The sequence below is a fragment of the Nuphar pumila genome, chromosome 12 (genome assembly GCF_984573655.1).
Source record: "Nuphar pumila chromosome 12, dmNupPumi1.hap1.1, whole genome shotgun sequence".
NCBI classification, from domain to species: Eukaryota; Viridiplantae; Streptophyta; class Magnoliopsida; order Nymphaeales; family Nymphaeaceae; genus Nuphar; species Nuphar pumila.
This window is the reverse complement of record NC_143260.1, coordinates 24,950,178-24,977,413: the sequence shown is the minus strand read 5'-3', so window position 1 is coordinate 24,977,413 and position 27,236 is coordinate 24,950,178. Positions and strand designations below refer to the sequence as shown.

Genomic DNA, 27,236 nt, shown 5'->3' with positions numbered 1-27,236 from the left:
CACGTTCTTCGTACTTGAAAACGGGAGATAAGAAAGGTTTTGGGATAGAGGAGATTTGGGTCACCCAAATTCCCCTTCATCTTCCTACATTTTTCCAAAACAGGAAATCGAATTAGTGGAGGTCAAAGGAGATTTAGAGAATTCCTCACTAACAGAGCACCCTTCATATGAGAGAGTTTTTCTAAAAAGTATATTTCTAATAGAAAACATTCTTCCATGCGAAGTAGAGAAATGTTTTCTACCAAGAGAAAAAATATTTTTACTTCCCCACCACCCATCTCACCGTCACCACCACCCTCCTTCTCTCATTTTTTAACTATTTTCTCATGCTTCGTAAACAAGCGAAAAACTTTCTTTTAAAAAACTTCTCATACCAAAAACTATCCTTAAGCAAAACTTTCTTTTCCTATAAGAGTTTTTCGCTCTTTCAAACGTGCCCTTGATAGGGCAAAGCAAGGCAAGATAGTTCAAAGCTAAACTATGTTAGGTTCATGGGAGAGGAGACGGATAAAGGAAATACTTTTTGAAGCACTTTTCAAATACAAAAGTTTCATATCTTCTCATGAATTAATGAATATATATGAGAAGGGGATGGTGCACTCACTAAATGTTCCATCCACCTGCTTTCACTTTGGAAAATCATATCTAGTAATGTTTTTCTGCAAATCTGGCCATCCTGCTTTCACTTTGAAAAATCATATCTAGAAATGTTTTTCAGCGAATCTGGCCATCCTGCTATAATCTTAGAAAATCATATCCAGAAATGTTTTTCAGCGTATCTGACCATCCAGGTGTCATTTTTATGGTCTAAAATCTATAGACAGAGTCTTTGATCAGATTTTTTTGATGTGTATGTAGGATTTTATAATATAGAAATTTCAAAACCGTTGATTTAAATAATTGTAAAATTTTATCTATGTATAAAAAAAGCTTGTGTCTTAAAACATGTATATAGCACACTCATACGGCTCAATTTTGGCTAAAAAACATTTTGATATATGACTTGAAGGTGATCAAACAAGTCAGCAGACCATGTAGTGGGAGAACCATCCTCTTTTTATATATATAGAGAGAGAGAAACTCCTTGTCTATAAGAATATGCTTGACTTTGCCAGTTTTTTTTTTAATAAACTCCATTCAAGAAAGTCTTGTACCCCTCCGCCGAAAACAATTCATCAGGGTACCATCTCTTTTCTAAGACAATAAAAAAGGGCGAGAATCTAAAAGAGGTCTAAGAGGAAACCCAGTCCTGCGCTGCACTGCTGCTCTTAAGGCTTTAGTGGCGATCGCCTATTTCTGCTAAAGGGACATTTAAATGACCAAATCACCCTTGCCATCGATCACACACAGTCAACAATGGTCGTGCGTCCATCATGTGTTCAGCCGATTTTTGGTAAACGGAGACCCCTTGATATATATATATATATATATATATATATATATATATATATATATATATATATATATATATATATATATATATATATATATATATATATAGAGAGAGAGAGAGAGAGAGAGAGAGAGAGAGAGAGAGAGAGAGAGTGCAGGTCCATATCTTAGTCAAAACATTCTCAGGGACATGGGGAATTCGTGCAAGGTCTAACTCATTCTGAACACTACAAAATTTAGGCTAGCGGGAGCTTTGTCAAGGCTATTCTACATAAAACCTAGAATGATACGCCTGCATATTAGCTCTCACATACTTTGGGCAGTTCATAAACTTGAGTTTGCCATGGTGGCCGGTTGCATGTAGCCCTCTCCGCAGCACAGCCTTAATCTATATCTATCCTATGCATATGTAAGCTAGTTCTCAGGTAGAAGCTGTTCACTACCTCATCTAACTGTCTTGGGAATGATGTCAGAATCGTATCGGACTCTGAATTGATTTTCAAAACTACTCAGTGAATTGGCAGAACCGAAGTGAGCTAAATCAGCTAATTTTTAACCAGAAGATAATACATGTCGGGAAAAAGCATAAGTTACAGTGGTTCAGTGACACACTAGAAGCACCCTACATAATGTCCTCTTCATATCTTTGCAAGATTCAATGAGATCATATATGACAAATATTTTAAATGCAGCACGAGCATTATCAGATATGTGTATTTGATAAAGTGATTGGCATGAGCCAGAGACAGAGCCAGGTCATACTACGAGGAACAGGACAAGATTGCTGCTCAAGTAGTACAAAGAACATGGAGAGAGGCAATAAAATCACATCAAGAAGTATGGTGGTCTTGTGAAAAGCAACAATAAAATCCATCTTATATTGAACAAATCTTACCAACAGAGACCCTTATTTTCATATTTAAGACACATTTGATGGCGCGGTAAAAAATGACCCTCGACTTTTTTGACCTGATCAAAGAGATCTGCATGCACGCCTATTAGGGGTGTCAACGGGTCAGACCACCCACTAAAATGGGTGGGTCGAAACTTGGATCCGACTAAGTGATGCGAGTATCAGATCTGGATTCCAGTCTGATCGGATTTTTCATAAAAGAAGAAACATACCTGGATCCCATAAGAATTATTTTACCGGGTAAAATAATATTTTTTAAGTTTTTTACATTGAAAATTTACGGATCTTAATCAGAACTAGGGTCTGACCCGGGTTTGGTATGAATTTCAATTAAACCAACCCGACCCATTTATTAATCAAACCTCATGAGTCTGACCTGACCCATTCTTTGTAACCAAACCCTAACCTTATAGGATCCGGTGAGGATAGGGTCATACCTGTTTTGTTGACACCCCTAACGAGTATCAAACATGGTGGCTTTGGTTTTTTTAGGATAAAATATCTTCAAAAAGTGTGTGTGTGTGTGTGTGTGTGTGTGTGTGTGTGTGTGTTGGGGGTGGGTGGAGGGGACTTCTTATGGTGTCTGGCATTTTTGTGTTGACTGAAATGGCATGGATAATTTATCAATGCCATCCAACACGTTTGTTTCCTTTCAATAGAAAGGAAAGGCTTATTATGGGAACGAGTATAGATTTCTAAAAAAAATCATGCCAGCTCAATCTTTTCACGAGAATGTTTTTATAAAAGTGTGGAGGCATGAAAGGCTCAAGAGGTTTGGGCCAGTGAGATGGGGCCTAGGCCGCAAGGTGAGGGGTCTAGGTTCAAATCTATGGGCATCTCCCACTTGCTTAAAAAGAAGCTTGGCAACTCTCTAAGGCTGTGGGTTAAGCATACTGAGTTTTAGACTACCTGGATACCGACCTGGTGGGGAGAGCCAGTGTGATTAATTAGGCCTTTGATCTTGGGAGCAGTTTTTTGTGAAATAAAATAAGAAAAAGGTGTAAAAAAAATTTTGCACACTTAGGTGGTGAGAAAAACTGAAGCCCATTTGTGCCACCATGACACTTTTCTGCCATAATGATTTAATGTTCGATGAAAAAGCAAGGAAGAGAGATGTCAGTTCAGCAACTTTCCATAAAACAAATAGAACGAAAGAACAAAAGAGTTGAAACTTAGTGGATCAGACAGTTTTAGTTTGACCTCTAGTTGACTAGCTACAACTGGCATGGAGTAACTTCTCTGTGCTGTCAGACGCGCCCTTATTGTTCCTTAATCTGAATTCAATCTTTGAAAGAAAATATATAACAAAGTATTCGAGTTTCTTTGAAAAAAAATATATAAGTATTTGAGTTTCTTTTATGATAAGGAACCTCACTGAAGTTAGAAAAACCTGGGGTGGGCCCCCACGACCACCCTGCCTTACGTGGCTCACCTTTGAAAGCTACAGAGAGCCGTGCATCAGCGAGGTTTGATCCGGGGTTTTCAACTCACCACCTTCACAACTAACTTATCACTATTTTACAAAAACCATCTACCATTTGAATGATTACATTTACCTACCTACTTTCACTGGATGCATCTTAAATACCCATATGAGGTATTTATATCTTTTGCTTGCGAAACAACTCATCTTATCTCATCTTAAAGTCTTTTGTTAAGCAAATAAACAACGAGGGCACTTCAGCTAATTTGTTTGACTAAGCAAATGTCAACTGTGAATGATTTCACGACCAAGAGTATCTTTGAGACATAAATTGCATGAAATAAGTTAAATGCTTGGTGCATTTCTGAATAAGGGACAAGTTGGTGACTTTATGTAAATTGCTCAAAAAATTATCCCTTGAGAAAATGTTGAAACTAAATGATCCCCTAGTATCATATGGTGAAGTCTAGTCAAATTGCTGGATGGCATCCTCCTCCCAATTAAATAATGAGCTTCAAGCAATGTGGCTGACCATTGACTATGTGTCTTTCAAGAAATTTTAAGATATTTTGCATGATTTCATATGGAAAAGTGGGATCCTGTGTTTGATATATAGGGGACCTCAAAATATTACTGTTCAAGGGGTTTTCTGCAAAATGCTTACCGTATTATGGACAACAGTTGAGATCCAAGAATCAGATATTGGAATTGTTGGACTAAGCCCTAAAAGTTAAAATGTGCATCTCACATCATTATCATGTACAATGTAAATGGCCATATAAAGACAGTTGGGTACAAATTAAGGTGCATGAATTCTTCTGTATTTATGAGCATATTTGATATCATATTTCCCAAGGGGGTTTGGGCGGTCTAGGTTCAAATCTCATGGGCTTCACCATTTGCACAAGTGGCAACTTCCTAAGACAAGGGGCAAAACACAGAGTTTTATGCTGTCAGGACAGGGACGGTCAGTATGGCAGGCATAGCCAGCACCACTAGGTCACTGGTCCTGAGGGTAATTTCTTCGTATAAATGTCAAAAAAATTTATTTGATAGCATATATATATATATATATATATATATATATATATATATATGTGTGTGTGTGTGTGTGTGTGTGTGTGTGTGTGTGTGTACTGTTGGCTGAATTGGTATCTTATAAAGCAGATAAATGTAAAGGCCAACTTCCTAACGTACTAGACAGAGAACTACAAGAAGCAACAGCACGGCAGTGCTAATTTGAATATAGTAGCAACATCGCATAATACTAGATCAACGTCTTGTCCTCAGATCGTGGCGATAAAAAAAATTACTCAATTCAAATTAAAATTGTGATCATCTGATGCAAAACTCAATTCAATACATACAAAATTCAAGAAAAAGAAAAAAAAAGTAATACCCACAATGTGTCCTTAGTCGACATACTAAGAAGTTTTGTTCAGCCATCATAAGTGATATCCTGTACCTAACACCCTATTCAAATATATATATATATATATATATATATATATATATATATATATATATATATATATATAATCTCTAGAATATGAGAACTAGAAATATAGGCATTTCCAACATATTTTTTGTAAATCCAACTGTGGATGTGCTTAGCATGGTTAATTTGCAAGGAATCAACTGTTGGATTGTGTATTTTCGATGAAAAAATATGATTTTTGAATGCTTAAATATTTATAATGATTATGAGTCATTGATTTTAAAGCCTTAAAAAATATCATTTATACATCAAAATCAGATGATTCAAGAGTGAGTTCTTATAAAATCAAGCATGAAGATCACATCTGTATGGTTAGATTCAAGAGAAAAGAACAAAAATTCATGACAGTTCACACATTAGTTCTCATTTTTTCAGTTCTCATATTCTAGTGACTGTATATATGTAGGCTAATACATCCGTGCTAGATGAAATATGTGAAATGAAACCTGCTAAATGAGTTATTTTGGGCTCTTTATCTTATTTTTAAATTCTGACCATACAAATGTGATCTATGTAATTGATTTTATAGGGATCAGATCTTGAAGTGTTTGATTCCGACACATGGGTGGGTTTTTAAAAGGTTTAAAAAATCAATTGTCCAAAATCTTTGTAAATCTTTTAGGCTTCAAATATCATGTTTTTTCATCAAAAACACATGATCCAAGTGTGGATTCCTAGTAAATTGACCATGCCCAATACATTTATGGTGTCAGAACTGCAAAAAAATAATCCATTTAACATGTGCTATTTAGCATATTTCATTCAGCATAGATATATTACCCTATATATATATATAGAAAGAGAGAAAACATAAAATGGATACAAAAAGACCTATATCCTGGATTGTCTCACTCCTGATGTGCATCAATTGTGGATGAGCCAGCCACAAATTTTTTGAGTGCTAAAACAAGTCTTTCAGATATGCTGGCAGAGTTTCACTACAAGAAAATCTCTAATTAGTGATAAAAATTTGTGATGAAATTTTTTTGTCGCAAATTTGTGACGGATTAGCGAGAGAAAACTATTTGTCGCTAACATTCATTTTTTTTTTTGCGAAAGTAGCGACGAAAAACATGTCATTGCTAATCCGTCGCTAATTAACAACAGATTCACTGCGAAAACATTCTGTCTCAAACTCTATCACAACTTAGTGACGGATCAGTGAGAGAAATTTTTCGTCGCTACACCGTCGTTACTTGGCGACAGATTCGCGACAGAAATTTTTTGTTGCTACTCTGTCGCTAAGTTTTCTCATAAATCCCTAATGACAAACCCTTTCTTTCCCTTTCTTTTTGTTTCATCCCCCGCCCATCACCTGATGTTCGTCATCCATCGTCGGTCGCCCGTCGTCCCTTCCGACCTCACCCCATCGTCCCTTCCGCCAGCGAGCCTTGCCGCCCATCGTCCCTTCCACCAGTGCGCCCCGCCGCCCGTCGTCATTTATGACCTCACCCTGTCACCCGTCGTCCCTTCTGTCAGCGAGCCTCGCCGCCCATCATCCCTTACGACCTCAGCCCGTCGTCCATCGTCTCTTCTCCCATCGAGCCCTACTGTCCATCGTCCCTTCCGACCTCACCCCGCCGCCCATCGTCCCTTTCGTCAATGAGCCCCGCCCGACAACCCCCTTCCGACCTCACCCCGTCTCCCTCTCCCGACTCCAGTCTCTCTCGTCTGCCGACACCAATGCCAGGAGATTTCAAGTAACCCTCGACTCCCCCTTTCTCTTTCCTTTTTCGCCAGCCGGTGAGCCTCTTTCCCTCCATTTCCTTTTTCACTGGAGAGGGGCCGAGTCCCCTCCATGTCTCTCGGTCATACGTGATGCGAGGGAGGGGCTCAGCCCCTTGCCTCTTTTTTTTCGTCAGGGAGGGGCCAAGCCCCCTCCCTGTCTCCCTATCTTACGAGTTGCAATGGAGAGGCCAAGCCCCCTCCTATTCTTTTTTTGCCAAGGAGGGGTCGAGCCCCCTCCCTGTACTTTTTTCGCCAGGGAGGGGCCGAGCTCCCTCCCTATCTCTCTGTCTTACGGGATGCGAGGGAGGGGTTCAGCCCCCAACCTGTTCTTTTTTTGCCAGGGAGGGGCCGAGCCCCCTCCCTGTCTTACGAGATGTGAGGAAGGGGCTCACCCCCCTCCCTATTATTTTTTCGTCAGGGAAAGGCCAAGCCCCCTCCATGTCTTACGGGATGCGAGGGAGGGGCTCAACCCCCTCCCTGTCTCCCTGTCTTACGGAATGCGAGGAAGGGGCTTGGCCCCCTCTCTATTATTTTTTCGCCAGGGAGGGGTTGAGCCCCCTCTCTATCTTACAGTCTCCCTCTCGCTAGTAGATTGTTTTGTATATTTATGCTTTACAGGTACATAGCTGAGTTAATTGTGTGATGACTCCACTCAGCATCCACCTTTTGATCATGCAGCATGAGTGACTGCAACAGGTGAACCCAAAAAAGGTCGTGTGTTCGGGTTTGGGAGTAATATGAACACCTCACCAGTCGTTGCCTCATCCAGTTACATCTCTCAGACTTCGCCCGTCAGCATCAGCTCCAAGCATCCGACTGACCCGCCTAATTCTTGGGATGATGTCCGCCAACTTGTTAAGGACACAATATGTGATTATTTAAATGAAACAATTTTTGACGTTGTCCATAATGAGTTGTGCAGCTTTTTTCGAGACAAAAAAACTTTGTCTGCAGGTGCCTCTCAGATATGAAAGTTTCATGTGATTTGTTTCATGTCATTAGATTTCAAGCTAGTATATGCATGATTAGAACACATATTTGCATGATTGAATCATTATGAATTTTTTATGTCAGCCTTAGAACATATCTTAATTCTGTTAATATCTTTCACTTTATTGCTAGCTAGATTATGTGTAATTCACTCATGTTACTTTGATTGCCTTAACTTAGGTGCATTGCACATAATTTATTTCATTATATTTTGTTTATTAATACTAACCTTTCTTTTTTCTTGTAGGATGCTGGAGATAATCAATGTAGAGGAGCTGAAGGCGCATATCGAGACAATGAAGAATATGACACACAGAATCTTGGCAATGATTAGATTCATGTGTTGAATTTGTTGTACCTTCTTGTTGTTTTAAAAGAAAATCTTTGTAAATGTTCACTTGTAAATAATTAAAACTTGGCGAGGATTATAGTGGATTGGTAAATTGTTTTAGTTGCTTTTTATATGTATTTTTTATGTATACTTTGTTTTTTATACACAGGAAATATAAATTATACAAGAAATATAAATTGTATCACGAGAATTTTTTCTCGATATTTATCTTTAAAACAAAATTTTAATTTTTTGTATTGTTTTCGATGGATTAGCAACGGATATTATCCGTCGCTATTTAGTATCGATGTCTAATTTAGCTACGGATTAGGGACGAATATTTATATGTCGTAAAAGTGAATCGGCCAATGTTTTGAGATGAATTTTAATCCATCGCTACAATAGCGACAGAATTAGCGACGGATTAAAATCCGTCGCCAAACCAAATCTCCGCATATTAACGTCAGATTTGTAATGAATCATGACATTCGCTAATTCGTCACAAATTAGCGACGGAACTTACGATAGATAGTTTTCGTCGCTAATTAGCGACTAGAATTTTGCGCTGAAAGTTATCCGTTGTTAATCCATCGCTAAATTGTTTGGCGATGGATTAGCAATGAATTAACGACAGATTGAGGTCATCGCTAATCCACATATTTCTTGTAGTGTTCCTAACCAAATCCGGTAGTCTAAGGGAGTTTATGCATTTGTAAAAGTGGTAGCTGTCAAATCTGGGATTTGGTAGGTATAGTAGCTACCAAATCCCCTCTTTAGTGCAAATATAAAGGAGAGAGTCTCTCTTCCTCTCCCAAATGCATATATTCATATCCTGGCTACCAGTTTTCAAACAACCACCACCAAGGTAGTTTGATCATGTATGGACCAAATGCATAAGCTCCCATCCTAGCTGCCAGTTTACAAACAGAGCCTAAGGCTCTCATTTATGCAGCAAATACTTGTACTACCATGGCCTATGTTTTATTGTTTTAATTACATTAGCGGCACATTGCATTCCTCTTTTGAAAGTTGGTTTTTCATAACTCCGTGAATAGTACTTTCTCAAGTTTAGTGGAACATGAGAACATGCAAGTTGTAATCGTGATTCTCACTTGAAATAAAGCTCCTCTCTTGAAACTTGAGAAAGTTTGTCACAGGACTGACCTTGTGGCTAACAATCACAACTTGAACTTTCTCGATGGTCACGGCTCATCCCAACTGTGTTGGAGGTGACAGCCTAAGGCTTGAATGCATCTCTTGTTAGCAAACTTTGGGAGGTCTTACAGATCCTCTATGTAGTGGTGCCTCGCTAGGGATGTAAACGGGCTAGACACGGATCGGATTTTGGCAATTACTGAATCTGAACTTATCAGATCTAGACTATTCGAATTTGATTTAAGATTTCCAGTTCGCATGGAAAAACACCGGATCCGGATCTGATCAGTTTAGATAATTCTTTTGTACATAATTGGGACAGATAATCTGTTAGATTCAAACGCAGGTCCAGACTCTAGCAAAATGCCTCATAATAATTCGAATCTGATTGCTAATCTGTTGGTATTTCTTTACTGAATCCAACTAATCGTATTCGGACCTGATATCCCAAAAAGAATCTTATATTTTCTGAAATGGCATTGCAGAACCCCATTTTTCATTGAAACTGCCAAATAGACCTTGGATATTGGACCTTAGTACTATTATGTTTACGGTGAGTTATGTACAAAAAACTACTAAAAACTGCTTCTATTGCATAATAAAATAAGCGAAACAGAACTTTTCAAACCAAAGCTTATAAATGACATTGTATGTGGAACTTAATTAATTAACTATGAAATAAGCCTTTTAGGTTTTCATTTTGACAGTTTTAGTGAAAGTTGAGTCCTTTGTCTTTACAGAAAACGTGCATGGGGTCATTTTGAAATATCAGGCAAAGAGTGGGCCTTTAAACTAAAAATTGCCTACAAAAATTAAGAGAGAGAGAGAAAGAGAGGTGTACTGTTACCAAATCTTGAAGGATACAGCGATAAAATATCAATTCATGCCCGATGGGGATGATTGCGAAGTATCGGCATGGTCCCTTCGGATGTAACGAATCGGTGAAGATGCGGAGAGATCTGTTAACTTGGTGCTTTATGCAGATACGGAGTATAACTGGCTTAATACATGGGCCAATAAGGGATGCTGAGGGGACCATGACAACCCATGCCAGCCCTACCTGTTTTCTATCATCCCATCGAGGTTTCAACCTTTTCTCTCTCTCTCTCTCTATCTATACATATATGTTAGGGATGGCAGTGGACCCGGGGGGGGGGGGGAAGCAGGGCCCCGCCTCGTTTGGACCGGGGATGAAGGGTATGAAACCGGGATGGAGGCCGGGGCAGGGATGGACTTACACTTTTTCCCGCCCCGATCCCCGCCTAGCCCCGCACCACCCCATCCCGTCCTTCTAAAGGATGGCAATAGACTACGGGAAAACCGGGCCCCACCCCGCCTCATCCCCGTTTGAACCTAGGATGGAGGACATGAAACGGGGATGAAGGCGGGGGTGGAGGTTAAAATCCATCCCCGTGCCGGAATGAAGGTTCTAATCTTGAGACAAGGGGGGGGGGACCCTGTACCCTGCCCCGGTCTCTCTCTCTCTCTCTCTCTCTCTCTCTCTCTCTATGCAATATTACGTATGCATCTTAGAGACCTCTCCTCTCATCTGAACGACGTTCACTCAGCGGTGGTTTCTTCTAATCCTGCGGATCCTGGTTGAGTAGGCTTTGTTGTTTTGTTGCTAGCTGTCTGTAGTTTCTTTTCTTTAGCTTTGTTTTTTCTATATTTTAGCTTTGTTTCTTCTGTGTCTGGTTCATGGGTTCAACATTTTGTTGATCTTCATGAGTATTAATGTTGATATTCTTTCGGCTCTCTCTCTCTCTCTCTCTCTCTCTATATATATATATATATATATATATATATATATATATATATATAGAGAGAGAGAGAGAGAGAGAGAGAGAGAGTAGTGTGTAACTGCGCAATCCATAGGAGCGCAACTTATAGTGGAGTTTTGTTGAGCATGTAAACTGGGCTTGTGCACCTGTGTATCTAACTTGTAACCCTAGCTTCGGCTAAACGAAGCCCGTTCAACAAGCCTTTTCCTCTTCTTGCGTGAGTTTTTTCCTTTACGTGCTGTGATTTGTTTGTGCACACTCACGCTGGCACCGACTACTCGAGCCCAATGCCGCAAGTTGCGAGACTTGATCGGCATTGAGCTTGAGTATCATTCTGCTGCTCGATAAAACGAAAATTTCTTAGAACCCAGCCATAGACCATCAGATCCTAGGAAAAGGGCCGCACCACACACCCGCACGTGCACCCGCGTCGCGTCGCATCTACGCGGGTGCGGCACCTGGTTGGCCGAATCCCTGAGACTTAGCTCTAGAGCATTATCTACTAGTATTGCAATATGCTGCTTCCACCCTTTTTATTGCTTGCATTTTCCCTTTAACAGAAGATTCAGATGTGAGTATTGTTGCATTTGGAAAGAAGAGAAGAGGCGGATTGCCATCATATATCAGGAGCATGAGAAATCTAAAAATTTAAAAGTTGGATTGCCACCTTCAGTATGTCGGAACTGTTTGCTGGAGTTATTGATGAGATTGATTGTATTGCTCAAACCAACAGTGATGAGATGGAAGCTTTTGATCTATTTAGCAGTGTAGATAGTTGTAATCCTGTAGACATTTTTAAATTGTAATCCTCTAGAAATTTGTGTTATGTTTGTAGTTTATGTTATGTTTATGTGTTTTTTATGTATTATATTTTTTACAGTAAATTATTTAAAAAAAAAAGTTTAGGTTGGAAATAGTGGCAGTTTTCATTGCCACAGTTTGTCTGATGCTATGCCATTAGTGGCAGTCTGCAATTGCCACTGTTGAGTCCGCCGCAATTGCCACTATTGATTCAACAGTGGCAGTTTGTAATAACTGCTATAAGGTACCTACAGCATCAGTTTAAACTGCCACTGTTGAATCAATAGTGGCAATTCAAGACAGGTCCCGAGTTGGACCTAGACGGCAATTATCTAATGCTGTTATAGGTAACCTACAGCAGAAGCTATAATTGCCGCTATAGGTAAAAAAAATGCCACTTACCAAACAGCGACAGCATCTACAGGTTAGCGACAAATTGCCATTGTTGGATTCAGTGGCATTCACATAAGGCTATAGTGGCAGTTTTTGACTGCGGCTATAACTATGTTTTGTAGCAGTGAAACAATGCTACATTTTCTTTTATTATAGTAATAATGTGATTCTTATTGTATGAAATATCCATAATTTTTGTTATCATAGCATAATATGATCGTTATTGTATGAAATACATATCTTTTGTCCACCAGATTGAAACATATCACTAAGGTTGCTAAATTGCAAAAGAATGCCCTCTAAAGATTTTTGAGTTTCTATTCATGTTTGTGGCTTGAGACGTCTTGCCGAGATTTAGCGTGCATTCTTAGCAATCAGTTGAAAGGGAGAGGTCAACCTGGCTTGTTGATCATGAAATCCTTCAGGTTTCAGCGATTTGTCAATCGGCAGTTGCCAAAGACTTATAGTTGTATTCCCAGGACACTTGCCTGAGGGGGCGTTTGTGTCATGGAAGAGAGCTTCACGGTAGACATTCTGTGGAGCTCTCTTACATGGAAGAGTCCGGCCACCCCCACGGGCACTATTCCGGGGGGGGGGGGGGGGGGGGGGGGGGGTTAAACATTGAAAACGAGGGAAAGAGGAGCTCGTGTTTGCATCATGGTGGTGGGGCTCATGAAAATGCACGGGGTTGTGTGCATTTCCGCAGAAAGCCCCCCTTTTCTGTGGCATGCAAACGGGCCTCGAGTAGCTACCCCTAGCGAGGATAGACCATAGTTACCGAAAGCTCTTCCTAAGGAGGGAAGCGTGCTTCTGGAGCAGGAAGCACCACGCTTCCTCCAAATATAGGGAAGTGTAAGATAACGCACTCCCCATTTGACAGGAGCACTTTTCCTATATTATAGAAAATGTGCTTCCCACTTGCTTATAAAATTGTTTTCCTCTCACTTCCCACTCAATTTCTATCGATTTTATCTTGTTTCTCTTTTTATATATATTTTCATGTAACTATTTATTATTTTTTGCCCTCGCTTCCCTCTCATTTCTCCATTTTCTACACATTTTCTTTTTCGCTTCTCACATGCTTCCACGAGTGCTTCTAAAAAAAATCCTACTTTACACTTCATACTACTTTCTGACACTCGCTTCCCGCTTTTGTTTTGTGCGTAGCTTTTTTTATCCATCTCTTATCATGATTGGAATCCTAGCATATAAATTGTAATTTGAATATTCATATATTTTCAATAAACAGGTAGGGATCCACCAAACCCCAGCCTCCTTCAGAAAAAAAAGGGAATTGGCCAAAAATGTTTTAACCGAAGCCCCAGCTCTTTCCAAACCTACATTCTCCAAGACAACTTTTTCACCCTTTATTTTTAGTCCTGAACTCCTTAATGCAGCCTTAGGCCTCCAAGTTAGAATACCTTATACATCTTTGCTTGGAAGAATTGAAAGAAAGAAGTGGCTCCACATTCATTAATTCTTTTTAAAATTGACCAACAAAACAGAAAGCTTCAGTGTGGACAGATTCCAAAGCGAGACATGGAATTATATTATTGATGCGATCAATTAGAAATAACAGTATTTAAGTTACAGAATGCTACTGGAACAAAGCAGATTGAATAGCATAGATATGCTGATAAAAATAGCATAATTAACAGAAGCTAGAAAGAGTTTTATGTACACTTAGGATAGCATAACAGGTCTTCCTGATATGAAAGACCTACGTAGCAAACCAAGCTCATGCAGCAGCAGCTTGTTCTTCATCAACCTGTGATGCTGACAGAAGAGTGCAGATAAGGTTGCGGTCACCATATACATTGTCCACACGTCCTGAATGAAAACGCAAAATAAATTGTTACATATAATCTCACACTTTTATCTTTGATAGCCCTCGGTGGATTCAAATAAGACCATGAACTATGACAGTGACTAAGCATCAAATTCCCCATGTTTTTCCATTTGAAGTTGAAGGAAGCTAGCAACCACATATAAGAAGAATGATGTTATCCATATCACGAACATTGCCTCAATTTTGAAACAAAAAAAGTAGCAAATTTGATTTCCATTCAAATAGGGGGAGCCATTTCGTACTTATTTTGGAAAAAGGAAAAAACATTATGCATCGCTCTGAGAATTCACTTTCCAAAAAAGAATCTGACATGACATCCATTTTTTGTTCACAGGAACTTAATAGCTAATGATATAATCTGATAGGTTGTAAGCAGAGTGAACAAAAACTGTTACCAGTTGTAGGCCAGAACTTAGCAGTCCGAAGCCAAGCTGCTGGGAAAGCAGCATACTCCCTAGAGTATGGTTTTGTCCATTCGTCTGCCATAAGCATAGAGGGTGGATGAGGAGCACCCTGCACAAACACAAATGGTCAGACTTGCAATTGCTATAACCTCAATTTTATTTTCCAATAGTATTAGCAAATAAAAACACCATGTGTGCATGGCATATGGCATGTTCACAATAGATCAACAAACAAAAACCCATAGCCACTGTGAAGTCGAATAGCCTAGCTGGAAAAGAAGGCTATTTTCTTCATCATAAAATAAACTAGTTTTCCATCGTACCTTAAGGACATTGTTGTGGATATCGGCTTTCCCATTTTCGATCTGCGCTATTTCTTCTCTGATGGATATGAGAGCATCACAAAATCTGTCTAACTCGGCCTAGAATAGAGAACAGAGAACTTTATCAGAAAAAATGAAAAAAAGAATTGAAAAATAGAGGGCCAGGTAACATGGGAAACAGAAGATACCTTGCTTTCACTCTCTGTGGGTTCAATCATCAATGTGCCTGGAACTGGCCATGACATTGTCGGTCCATGAAATCCATAATCCATGAGACGTTTTGCAACATCTTCAGGTTCAATTCCAGCAGTGTTCTATGCATGTAATGAGCTTTCAATTAGTGATTGACAAAGAACACAAGAAAGTTTGTATGAATACAAGAAAGTTTATATAGTTTCAAAACCTTGAAGCCCCTCAAGTCGATAATAAATTCATGAGCACATGTGCCGTTCACACCCCAGAAAAGTACTGGATAGTGATTCTGCATATGAAATAAGACTATCAATACTTTGAACTGAAAAACAGAGACTGACAGGAAATGTCAAAGAAAACCCAAACCTCCAAATGTTTAGCCATGTAGTTTGCGTTCAAGATAGCAATCTTTGAAGCTTCAGTGAGTCCTTTAGATCCCATCATTGCTATGTATGTGTAGGAAATGGGTAAGATCAGGGCCGATCCCCATGGTGCTGCAGAGATGGTACCAAGAGGCTGAGATTTATCAGGAGCTGGTATTCCACCAGTAGGAACCTGAAATGCAAAATGAAGATTTCAGACAACATTAAAATTCAAGCTTCTAGATCCTGATGCTAAAAAATACACTACTCCACGGGACTCAAAAGTTGCAAAACTACTTAAATGCACTACTCGACTTCAAACATTTGATAGTTAATGTATAAGTTCACTAGACCTCAGACAGCAACTCAATTATGTTCTTTTATGATATTCAAGCACCAGACCAGAATCAATGAATTCTAGTACAAGCAAGTCACTTGTTTTCCTAATGCTGCGGTGGGAATATCACCAGCATCTTTTAAACACATTCCAGTAACAAGTAGAAAGACATGTCATAGAATTAAATCTGAACAGGAACAGAACCAATAAACTGAAAATGAAAAGTTAATGTAAAAAAGTACAAACAGAAAAATCATTGGATTGGTTACAAAATTCAGAACTAGTTTTGGGTGGCAAACTGTAAGAACAACAAAAAGAAACAGATTATGCAAACAAAAACTCCCAGGTAACTGTCCTGAGTGTCCTCTTATTTTCCAACCAAAAGCTCATCAAACTGTCCATGTGTTATGGTTATGCACAAAGTTGAACATTTCACATGGATATCGCTATAGACATGTAGATAGTTCTACTATTATGAAATTCCATGGTCAGAATCAAGAGGGATGAAGTATGGGAGTAAATGGAATGTCCATGTGACAGAGAATTCAAGTCACTGATTTTAAGCTTGCTATTCAACACCATTCCCTGATGAATGATAATCTTCACATCTCATCTAATGCAGAGTATAACTTAGCTTAGAGGTCAGTTCAAATGGATGCACATTTGCATTCATGTGGACATGTGTTCTTCAACAAGGTGCTCCAATTATTTCAGACTTTAAAAGTTTTCTGTTACAGTTACCATTGGAGATTAATGATCTATCTAAAACACAATATTTTCATTGGCATATCATGCAATTACTTATCCTCCTCTGCCAACTTCCTTTCTGATTTATGGTTTCAATACTTTTATATGAAGAAAATATTCCAGTCAATTGATGCAGGGATAATGTCAAGACTCACATAGACATCGAAACAGGTATGGAGCAGAAAATGGAAATGCTATATGGATACATACATGGCCCTATTATGATCACTTCTGCTCAATTAAAAATCTATCAAAGCAACATGAACACAGCTTTTACAAGTGAGAAGATATCATTAGATATTTAAAATTACATAGTCAGATACCATACTGAATATTTTCGCACAACCAAGAAGTATTTCCAATTTAATCAATGCCAACATCAACGCCTCTTAAGAACAATACAAGAAACTTAAAATAGATACAAATGCTTGAAAAGGTAATGAGAAATATGAAAAAGATGATCTCACCACAGGATGTGATGGCAAAAATGGTGCCAAGTGCTTCTTCACACCAATGGGCCCCATACCAGGACCTCCTCCACCATGCGGGATGCAAAATGTCTTATGCAGATTAAGATGGCAAACATCAGCACCTATGAACCCTGGACTTGTTAGGCCAACCTGCACGAGGGAAGAAAAAATGACAAAGTCATATGGCATCATTAAACAACAAAATGAACTTTAAATAAGATTTAACAGAAAATCAGTTAATCAACCATGACCAGTTTATTGTATGAAAACAACTTGACTAAAGAATCCATGACCGGTTTATTGTATGAGAACAACTTGACTAAAGAATTAGTTTAGCTAGAGCTGAGGTTTTGAAGAAATTCTCTGAACATGAAATGCTCAGTTTGCAACTAAGTAGAATCCATTCTCAGTGCAGAACCATGATACTATAAATAAGCCACCAACTAAAGAATATTAATGAAGAACATGGAACATTCTAGGAAAGTAACGTATTGGGGAAATATCAAGAACACCATGAACAAAGGGTACTTTTTGTATTCTTGGCACAGAGATTATTCTCACGTTTCCAGTGGTAGGGATGTTGGTTAATGCAATATACTTGGGTGAAAGTTCAGTTGATGCACTAACAGAAAGCCTTTCTACTTTTCTTTCTCCATCTGTTCAGGTTATCTGATGCAGGTTTGGCAAACCCAAAGATTTACAAGAGACATTTTGACAATAAATTAATGGCAAACATACTTGAAATGACGTTAGTCATGACTTTATACAAGTATTGTAAAATTGAAAGATTTAGATATAGACATTTAACAACTGAAAGAGTCCCAGAAAAAGGCAAACCATTTTGGTCATTAAAATATTTTAAGTTCCGTTGGATATCATAAAGCATCTTCACTATGTTTCTTTGTGCAATCCAATAAGGTAGCAGTCAGACACAAGGTTTGCTCACAGTCCCAACTGGTTATAATAGAATCAAATAACTAATGCAAGCAAGAACATTCCCATTCAGCATGTGTTATTTTTTCAGTTCCTGATACTTTGAAACCTGAGAAGATGAATCAGCGCCATGAAGTTCTGCAAGGAAATTGCATTGACGAGAATAGAAATAAATTATACAAGTGTACATTTCCACTGTGCAGTAAAGTAGCTGAGAATTAACACAGCACCATAAGCTTCAGAGAACGAATCTTTTTGTAGAAAAATCACACCTGTGCGTTCATGTTAGCACCATCCATGTAAACTTGCCCCCCATTTTCATGAATTATTCTGCAAATCTCATCAATACCCTCTTCATATACTCCATGTGTTGAAGGATATGTAACCTGTTCCATCACAAAAGTTGGGACCACTGAAATCAGCACTCACAAGACATCTAGAATTCAGTAAAGGCATTATATCTCATGATACTAAAAGGAAGACAACCATCAAAATCCAGATATGCTGGACTATGATGCAACACAAGACAAGAAATCCATAGCATGTACCATCAGAGCAGAAAGATTGTCTCGGTTAGCCTCAGCAGCTTTTCTCAACTCCTCTATATTAATATTCCCCTTTGAATCTGTTCCAACTGCAACAATTTTCATTCCACACATAGCTGCACTAGCAGGATTTGTCCCATGAGCAGAGACAGGTATGATGCACACGTTTCTGTGGCTGTCACCTCTTGCCTACAAGATGAATTCTCATAAACAAAACAATAAAAAAGCATTTAAGAAATTGCTTCGCATGTTATGATTTGGATCACATACCATATGATAAGCACGAATGACCATAAGTCCAGCATACTCTCCAGCAGCACCAGCATTTGGTTGCAACGAGAAGGAGTCAAATCCAGTGATGGTGCATAATAGTTCACCTAAATCTTTGAACATTTCCTATAAATATTGGAAAAAAAACAAAAACAAAAAACTGTATGAACCCCTGTCAAACTGATCAAAGCAGTGACAAGAAGAAAAAATTACTCGTGAATGCATTTCTAATGAGAAGTTTGCTAGGTAATTACTTGGTAACCACCAACTTGGTCCAGAGGTGCAAATGGATGAATATCTGCGAAGTTGGGCCAAGTAACAGGCATCATCTCCACAGTTGCATTCAATTTCATCGTGCAAGAACCCAAGGGAATCATGCTGTGACATAATGAAAGATCTTTTGATTGAAGCCTGTGAAGGTATCGAAGAAGTTCATGCTCTGTGTGATACCTGGAAGAAAAACAAAATTTCAACACTTATATGCATGCTTTTATAATGCCAACAGGAATATAGAAGAACAGAAAAATCTTATACATGTTAAATATTGGATGGGTCAAGTAGGCACTCTTGCGTGCTAGCCCGTGTGGAATGTTAGACTGGACCTCTGATGCAAGAGATTCGGCCGTGAATGGTACCTAATGATCAACAACATCATTGAGATGTCATAAGCAGGATTTAACAGCTACATTCTTTAGAAACAGTCACAAGCTGACACTCACAGGTTTACCACAAGCGAACACTTTGAAAAGATTGTCAACATCCGCCAAAGTGGTGGTTTCATCAAATGATACAGTTATCTGAGATAAAAAAAAATTGGAACCACATCAAATCCAAAAAAAATCCAATTTTGAAAATGCAAACATAATTATTATATGACTCAGAAAATAAACACAAGGTTTAGAATTACATACAGTGTTATTATCAATGACCCGCAAATTCATCTCATGTTTAAGGGCAGCCTCAGAGATCACGTGAGAATCAGCACATTTAACTTTTACAGTGTCAAAGAAGGGAAGCTCAGGAGGAACCACTGTTCCTAGTTTCTGTAATCCAACTGCAAAAGTCCCAGCAAGACCGTGAACGCGCTCAGCTATGGCCTTTAGCCCTCCAGGTCCATGATAGACTGCATACATCGCAGCCATATTTGCAAGGAGTGCCTAAAACAAACAAATAGTGAAAACTCAAGAAGGATCTACGAAAACACAAAGAATTCCAACTAGCACTTCTATAGTAGTGGACTGTCAGATACACACATGTATTTGGTAAATAGGATAAGTTGGGAAATTGCATTATGGTGTGCAATGCAATGTCTCAACTCATTTTATATTTCTGGATAAGTCGGTGCATCCAAATACTCCCTGATTGACTTTTTCTGCTTCAGTTTAAGCATAAAATTTTAAATTTCATATGGCAAACACCAAATTAGGCAATAAACAGGTTCACATACATAATCTACAGATCCCCATGTTTATATATCAGAACATTTTGCCAAGGTGCTCAAAATGTGTCCCGATATAAGATGCAATTCATAATTTAGGACTATGGTAAAACCAAATATGAAAATGAAACATTTGGTGATCATAAGGATCATAAGCCAAGAAAAGAAGATCCAAAACAAATAAAAACCAGCATTATCAAAGTAAGCAACTTGCTCCTGATTCAGCACTATGAGAAATCAAAAGAATTCCGAAATAAAATTATCCATCAAAGACCTAAACTGTATCCAAATTAGATGCAGACCTGAGCAGTGCAAATATTGCTCGTGGCCTTGTCACGGCGAATATGCTGCTCCCTCGTCTGCATTGCCATCCGCAGGGCTGCCTTCCCTGTCGAATCAACACTCACACCGATAATCCTCCCTGGCATCATCCTCTTGTACTCCTGCGACGTCGCCAAGAACGCGGCGTGAGGGCCACCGTAGCCCATCGGAACACCAAACCTCTGGGCGGATCCCACGGTGATATCGGCCCCCAATTCGCCCGGAGGTGTAAGCATTGTCAAGGCCAACAGATCTGATGCCATGACCACCTTCACACCATTGGCATGCGCCTTCTCAATGAAAGCCGAGTAGTCGATGACCTCTCCTTCTGTTCCAGGGTACTGAACCAGCACCCCGCAGACATCCCCAGATGTGTAATCGATATCCTTGAGGTCGGAAGCGACCACCTTGAGATCGAATCCGTCTGCTCGGGTCTTGCAGATGTCGATGGTCTGTGGGTGGCAATTCGAAGCGATAACGAAGGTCTTCTTCTTCCCCTTCTGGATGCTGTTGCACATGGACATGGCCTCCGCCGCAGCAGTGCCCTCGTCGAGGAGGGAGGCATTCGACATCGGGAGACCGGTGAGATCGGTGATCATGGTCTGGAAATTGAGCAAGGATTCGAGCCTCCCCTGAGCAATCTCGGCTTGGTAAGGGGTGTATTGAGTATACCAACCTGGGTTTTCCATGATATTTCTCAAGATCACGCCAGGAACGAAGGTGTTGTAGTATCCCATCCCAATGAACGACTTGAAAACTTTATTCTTGGATGCCAGATCCTTCATGTGGGCAATCATCTGGCTCTCCGTGAGCCCCTCGTCGAACTTGGAAAACTTCATCGGCTCGCTTCGGATCGATTTCGGCACGGTAGCGTCAATGAGAGCGTCGAGTGATTCGAACCCGACCGAAGCGGCCATTTTCACCTGCTCGTCGGGCGTAGCGGAGTTGTGGCGCCGGGGGAAGGTGTCGGATGGCTTCAGGGCCTCGACGGAGATCGAGCGGCTGTCGGAGAAGGCGACCGAGGAAGAAGATGGGGACCTGGTGGTGTAGTTGGTATTGAAAAGGCGGGTGGAGGGGGAGGTGAAGGAGGAGAGGTGCCTGGCTTGGTGGTGGTGGTGGTGGGTTGCATGTTGTTGCCGGTGGGCTAGGAGGCGCCGGAGGATGGCGCGGTGGGCGAGCTTCCTGGCACGCTCCATTTCTGGTTTTGTGGTGGCGGTGGCGGTGGCGGTTGTCGGTGGTGGTGAGCCTTCTGGAGGCAGAGGAACTCCTCCAATGGCGTAGGAGTTTGGAGGTAAGGGAGTTTAAATATGCCTAGGTTCTTCTTAGATTTGGTGGAGAGAGAGAGAGAGAGATTCGGTGGCTTGAATTCGAACATAGGAAAATCACTTATTTGGCCTTGACTATTGTATCCTCTTTCTTTTATGTACCTTTATTTTTTGTTTTGGAAACTAAGCAAAATCACCATTTTACAGCTGTGCCTACGGTTTTCTCATACTAACTTTGTGCCTACAGTTTTGGAAACCAAGCAAAAGATCATGGTTTACTGAATCAGGGATTCATCTGGCTTCAACTGGGGTTGGAGATCACCCCTTGACTCTCTCTCTCTCTCTCTCTCTCTGAAAAATACTGTTTTTCAGAAAATCTGAATATGTAGATTTTTTATTCTGTGTGTTGAATCTAATCATTTCAATGAAGTTCTCTTGTTATAAAGTTTTGGTACAATGTAAACTTTCGTTTTTTTATTTCTTTAAATTCCTAGAATTTTATACATGTTTTTCTATTAATCAATGTAAAATGCATTTGTAGGGTTTGATTTAGAAAATATTTTGATAAAATATTAAAGAAAAGTTGATCCAGTTCAACCAGCTCCTTAATTGGTTAAATGGACCAATACATTCACACTCACACAGTACACATACACATGCGTGCACACCCACATATGCATATAGACCAATGTCAAACATTTTAATAAGTTGTCGCTGTAAACCGTTTTTGCTTAATTTGAGAACATCGCTTGTTTTCTATAAATCATTAGTTGGATAGAACTATTTCTATTGAAAACTGGGTTTCTTTTCTGGCAAAGTCTTGTAGAATATTGGATGTTTTCTTAGAAAAACGTTTACAACTCTCCAATCTAGTGACCAACTGGGTCTCGGAGCAGTTAGTGCACGTCAGCTTGTGTTGGGACGTTGCAAGTTGGAATTCTTGCGGTATAGTTGTATAACTGGTAGGGGTCTGCCTAACTCCAGCTTTTTCTGTAAAAAAAAACTTTAATCTAATGGGAGTTTTCACTAAATAAACTATAAAGCTCGCATTGGGTATGATTTAAAAAAATGTAATAAAATTATAAAACATTAAAAAATAATATGGTCAATACCAGTCCATAATCAATTTGCTTAGAATGGACAAATATCTCTTTCTCTCTCTTTATATATATATATATATATATATATATATATATTAACTGAAAATATGAGAACCTAAGTGTGATTTCACTTCGTTGTTAAAAAACAGGAATTTTCAAATAAAAAACCTGCAATATTTGTTCCAGCAGCAGAATCGAAACTTGGTATTTTAGGTTTGCTACGTTTATGACTGTTAAATTGTCATATTCTTGCATCATTCCGAATCCTGCCAATTTTTTTAAGCAAAACTAAAGATTATTAAATGATCGAAAAAGAGGACCAACGTGGGTTTTCTGCGCCACTTTGTGACTTGTCTTCACCAATGTTGAGAGTATCGGGATCGGACCTGTATCGTTTAGCCAAAAATTCATTTGGATCGGCGATTTTCAAGTGAATCATTTTAAAATGGATCAAAAAATAATTCAAAAATATTATGTGTCAATCAAAACGTGACAGGTGTTAAAGCTATTAAAATAATATTATAAAATTAATTTTAAGTTATTTTTTATATTTATTATAAAATAGCCGATTCAGGTCAGTATCGTATCGATTTTCTGATGACACTATACGTATCGTTCTCTTTGAATATATATAGGGGAAGGAACGAGGACATGAAGGTAGGATGAAGGTTGAAATCAAAACCTGTGTGGGAATGGTATTACCCATTTCCCTGCCCCACACCATCTCCAATCTCCGTTAATAAAATAATTAAAAATACCCTTTGATGGTTTAACTTATTTCTTTAGGAATGGCAGTGGATCGGGGGAGAAAACGGGGTCTCGCCCCAATCTCATCTCATCCCATTTGGATTGAGGACATGAAATGGGAATAGAGACGGAGTTGGAGGTTAAAATCAAAACCCTAGGGTGGTTTTTCCGTATAAATATAAAGAAAAAATGAGATTTTTTTAGCTAAATATTTAAATAACATTCTTTTTTTTATAGGCTTTTAATTTTTTAGCTAAATATCTAAAGAGCATTCATATTCAATAGTATGAAAACAACTTTCCGAGTGTATTATGGTAAATTTTATAACTTTGAGGTACATTACTAAGAAAAGGTGGAGACAAAAAAAGGAGGGGCAGAATTTTAAGATTGGTTGGAATCCCAAACAATTTGCTGACTAAGCAAACAATTTGTTGCCCACCATAAATAAATGGACTTTGGATCCGAACTCACCAATAACATATGGGATGGGGTTTTGGTGGTCACGATTGTCCTCCCCTTTTTATCTTTAAACCATATTTTTTCAGGGCACAAAAAAAAAATCTTAGAATTTTCATTCCTTTATCGCTCAATCTAGTGGAGGAGGAAGGTGCAGTGATCTCCAAAACGCTTGGCTTCATTCCCATTCACACCCAGCTTATCCCATTTCACCCTTCCCCTTCTTTCCTTACAACCTCACAAATCAAATCTAGAGAGAGAGAGAGAGAGAGAGAAACCACTCATTCTCATTCTTTTGTCACATTTTGGTACAGCTGAAATATCGCGTTTTTTTTTTTTTTTTTGCATTTTCTCCAATTTGAGACCCACCAAATCCATCCTAATATGTCACTAATGTTCTTGATTAAAAAAAAAAAAAGAGATTTCTTTGCTCACAAGAGCACCGCACAGTGACTAGATGGGTCGGCTTAAGGGCTTAAGTTTAAGACATCCCTAAACTTAAAGCCAATGAAAAACTATTTTAACACACGATATTCTCATTCTCATCTAAAATGCATGAATCTTCTAAGACCCGCAAGCTTTGACATTCACGCAGGGCATCCTTTAACTAAAAACTCACTCTTAATATACATGTTCATAAATTTATGTTTGACCTCCACAAATATCTATTGTTAATGTCCTTAACTTTGTATATTTTCTTATTCGAGCTCGGCAAATTTGTATCATATTTATGTACATCACGACCTTTACACAGATACCATGTGAACCTCCTTTAACTAAAAGATTATATAAAGTTTGGATTGTGTATGACATTCACAAATATGTGTTGTGAATGTTCTTACCTTCACATTTTTCTGACTACCGATACGCGTCACATATTTGTGAACATTATGACTTTCGCGTAGATACCATGCAAACTTTCTTTTAACTAAAAAACTGCATAAAGTATTTACGTACATCCACAAATATATAGAGTGATCTTACTGTTAATATTATATACAAAAGTTTGATATTCGCAAAAGTCTAACTTAAGGAAGAAAGAAAAGATACATCTTAACATATCGGTCTTTTTTTTTTTCTCCCTACCAACAATAATATTGGGAAGCATTATATTTGAAACTCCAGATAATCCAAAGAGAAACTATTTAACATGCAAATGTTATAAGGTTATTTTGCCAATGTCTATACCTTCACATATTTTTCTGTTTTAGTTTAGCATGTTTGCACCATATATTTGTGGTTGTCCTCCCGAGTTTCGCTTAGACTCGTGAATGTGCATAGAAGACTTTGTAAATTACACCATCAATTTTTAAAACTTATAAAAACATACCTATGTGCCTAAATCAAATCGTTGATTCCTAATAAATCAATCATATAAACCATATATGTATCGTCAAATTTAAGAAAAATATGAAAAAAACTTTCAGAAACCCAATAGGTAGGCAGTAGGGCAGAAAAGTGGTAGGTACCAACTACTCTCTCTCTCTCTCTCTCTTTATATATATATATAAAAAAAAATTTTAAGTTATTTAAGAAACGTGTCATATTTATTTCATTTTGTTTGAAGTTACTTGTACTTGGATAACTAGATTTATACGCAGGCAAGTAAGGAACAAAATGACAAGATTTTCCATTTGATGGAGTCAAGCAACTTTTACCCAACAATTAATTGTCTTAGGATGCAGAGTCACTTGGCATACCCACTGACTTGTTGAGGGAGAATGCTCAACTAATTAAGACAATGATGGGCCTTCTTCCAAAGTATATGCTACTTGTCTAAGGCCTTGTGAACCCTCCTTGTGTTGTCTTTTAGTAAATATTCCAACAAACTTATAATCAACTCGGCTTAATATTAATTCAAGTTGTGTTTGAATGTCCTACATCTCAAATCCAAGGTAAATTGAGATCCTATAATCTCAAATCCAAGGATCTTTTGGCCTGAATACCCTGCATTTTGAGAGTTTGGGGATCTCGATTCTCGTGTTTGAGATTCTTAGTTTGCATGACTGAAGGATCTAGTGTGGTGGGTCCCATGTCAGATCCAACCTTCAATTCTGAGATGAGCATGCCCTCGTTGTCTTAGTCAATAGTTAGGTTGGATCTCTCTTTTTCTAGGTTGGCAGCAATGAATGACTTTGAAGCATGTTGATGGTTGTGGGGTCCATTTCAAATCCAACTTAACCCCCACAACATGGGCGTGAAAGTGTCGGTGACTAAGGTGGTTGCCTGGTTGGTGATGCATTTAGTGGTGGCTAGCATTCAGAGCATTGTGACAAATATGGCGATATTTATGAAAATATTGTGAGAAATTACCTACAAGTTTTAATCTATAATTTCTTGCAATATTTTTAAAATATCATGGTTTTTTCATAAAAACATAAATATCGGATTTTAAATGCAAAAAGAAAAATCATGTGCTTTTTATTTTTAAATATTTTTTATTTGTAATTTTTCAAAAAAACAATTTTAATTTATAATTTGCTCATTATTACCGATATTTTGCCCAAAAATGCAATCTTTTTAAAAAAAAATCCAGTTTCTCGCAAGTTTTTGACTGCGGTTATTTTGCCATTTTAAACTTTTATGACTATGTTACAGAGAACTTATTTAAAAAAGTCAAGAAACCTGGCCCATTGGCCACCAATCTCCAAGATGACCAACTTGCTCTTTTTAGAAACCATGCGTTCTCTTTTTAGAAACCATGTGTTCTTTTACATTGAGTTTATAGGCAAACTCATGATAAGTCCCGTCTGATTCGAACCCAAGACCCCTCGGTTATGATAGTGCGACCTAACCATCCACATATTATCTCATTTGACCCCACGTTCTCTCACATCATAATTAGAACCTAACAAGTACCGTGTTCATGGAAAGCTACCAGTCAAGAATTACTTTCTTTTTGTAACCTTTTTTTTGTTTCTGATATATATATATATATATATATATATATATATATATATATATATATATATATATATATATATATATATATATATATATATATATATATATTTGTGGGAGAAGGGGGTGCATGCAATTAACTCTACATGTTACATTTGTGACAATCTTTAC

At 38.5% G+C, this 27,236-nt stretch overlaps 1 protein-coding gene across 1 annotated transcript; it reads right to left on the bottom strand.

Moving 5' to 3' along the window:
- Positions 1–13,922: 13,922 nt before the first annotated feature.
- On the bottom strand, positions 13,923–21,890 carry LOC149820353 (glycine dehydrogenase (decarboxylating), mitochondrial-like). The gene is made up of 15 exons (XM_089982902.1): positions 20,578–21,890; positions 19,749–19,994; positions 19,557–19,634; positions 19,372–19,472; positions 19,092–19,287; positions 18,838–18,963; positions 18,571–18,756; positions 18,295–18,408; positions 17,087–17,239; positions 15,540–15,728; positions 15,385–15,462; positions 15,170–15,295; positions 14,982–15,080; positions 14,650–14,767; positions 13,923–14,235 (listed from the first exon to the last, which is right to left on the bottom strand). The coding sequence occupies exons 1-15, from the start codon at positions 21,790–21,792 to the stop codon at positions 14,144–14,146; spliced, it is 3,117 nt and encodes a 1,038-aa protein (XP_089839028.1). The 5' UTR covers positions 21,793–21,890; the 3' UTR covers positions 13,923–14,143.
- Between the last annotated feature and the right edge of the window lie 5,346 nt (positions 21,891–27,236).

Excerpts from the sequence above, each read along its gene's own strand:
- LOC149820353 (XM_089982902.1), bottom strand. The coding sequence starts at position 21,792 with ATGGAGCGTGCCAGGAAGCTCGCCCACCGCGCCATCCTCCGGCGCCTC. Across the intron at positions 19,995-20,577 it reads GCAATATTTGCACTGCTCAG|GCACTCCTTGCAAATATGGC; the intron begins GTCTGCATCTAA and ends TGTTTGTTTTAG. Across the intron at positions 19,288-19,371 it reads ACCCATCCAATATTTAACAT|GTATCACACAGAGCATGAAC; the intron begins GTATAAGATTTT and ends TTTTTCTTCCAG.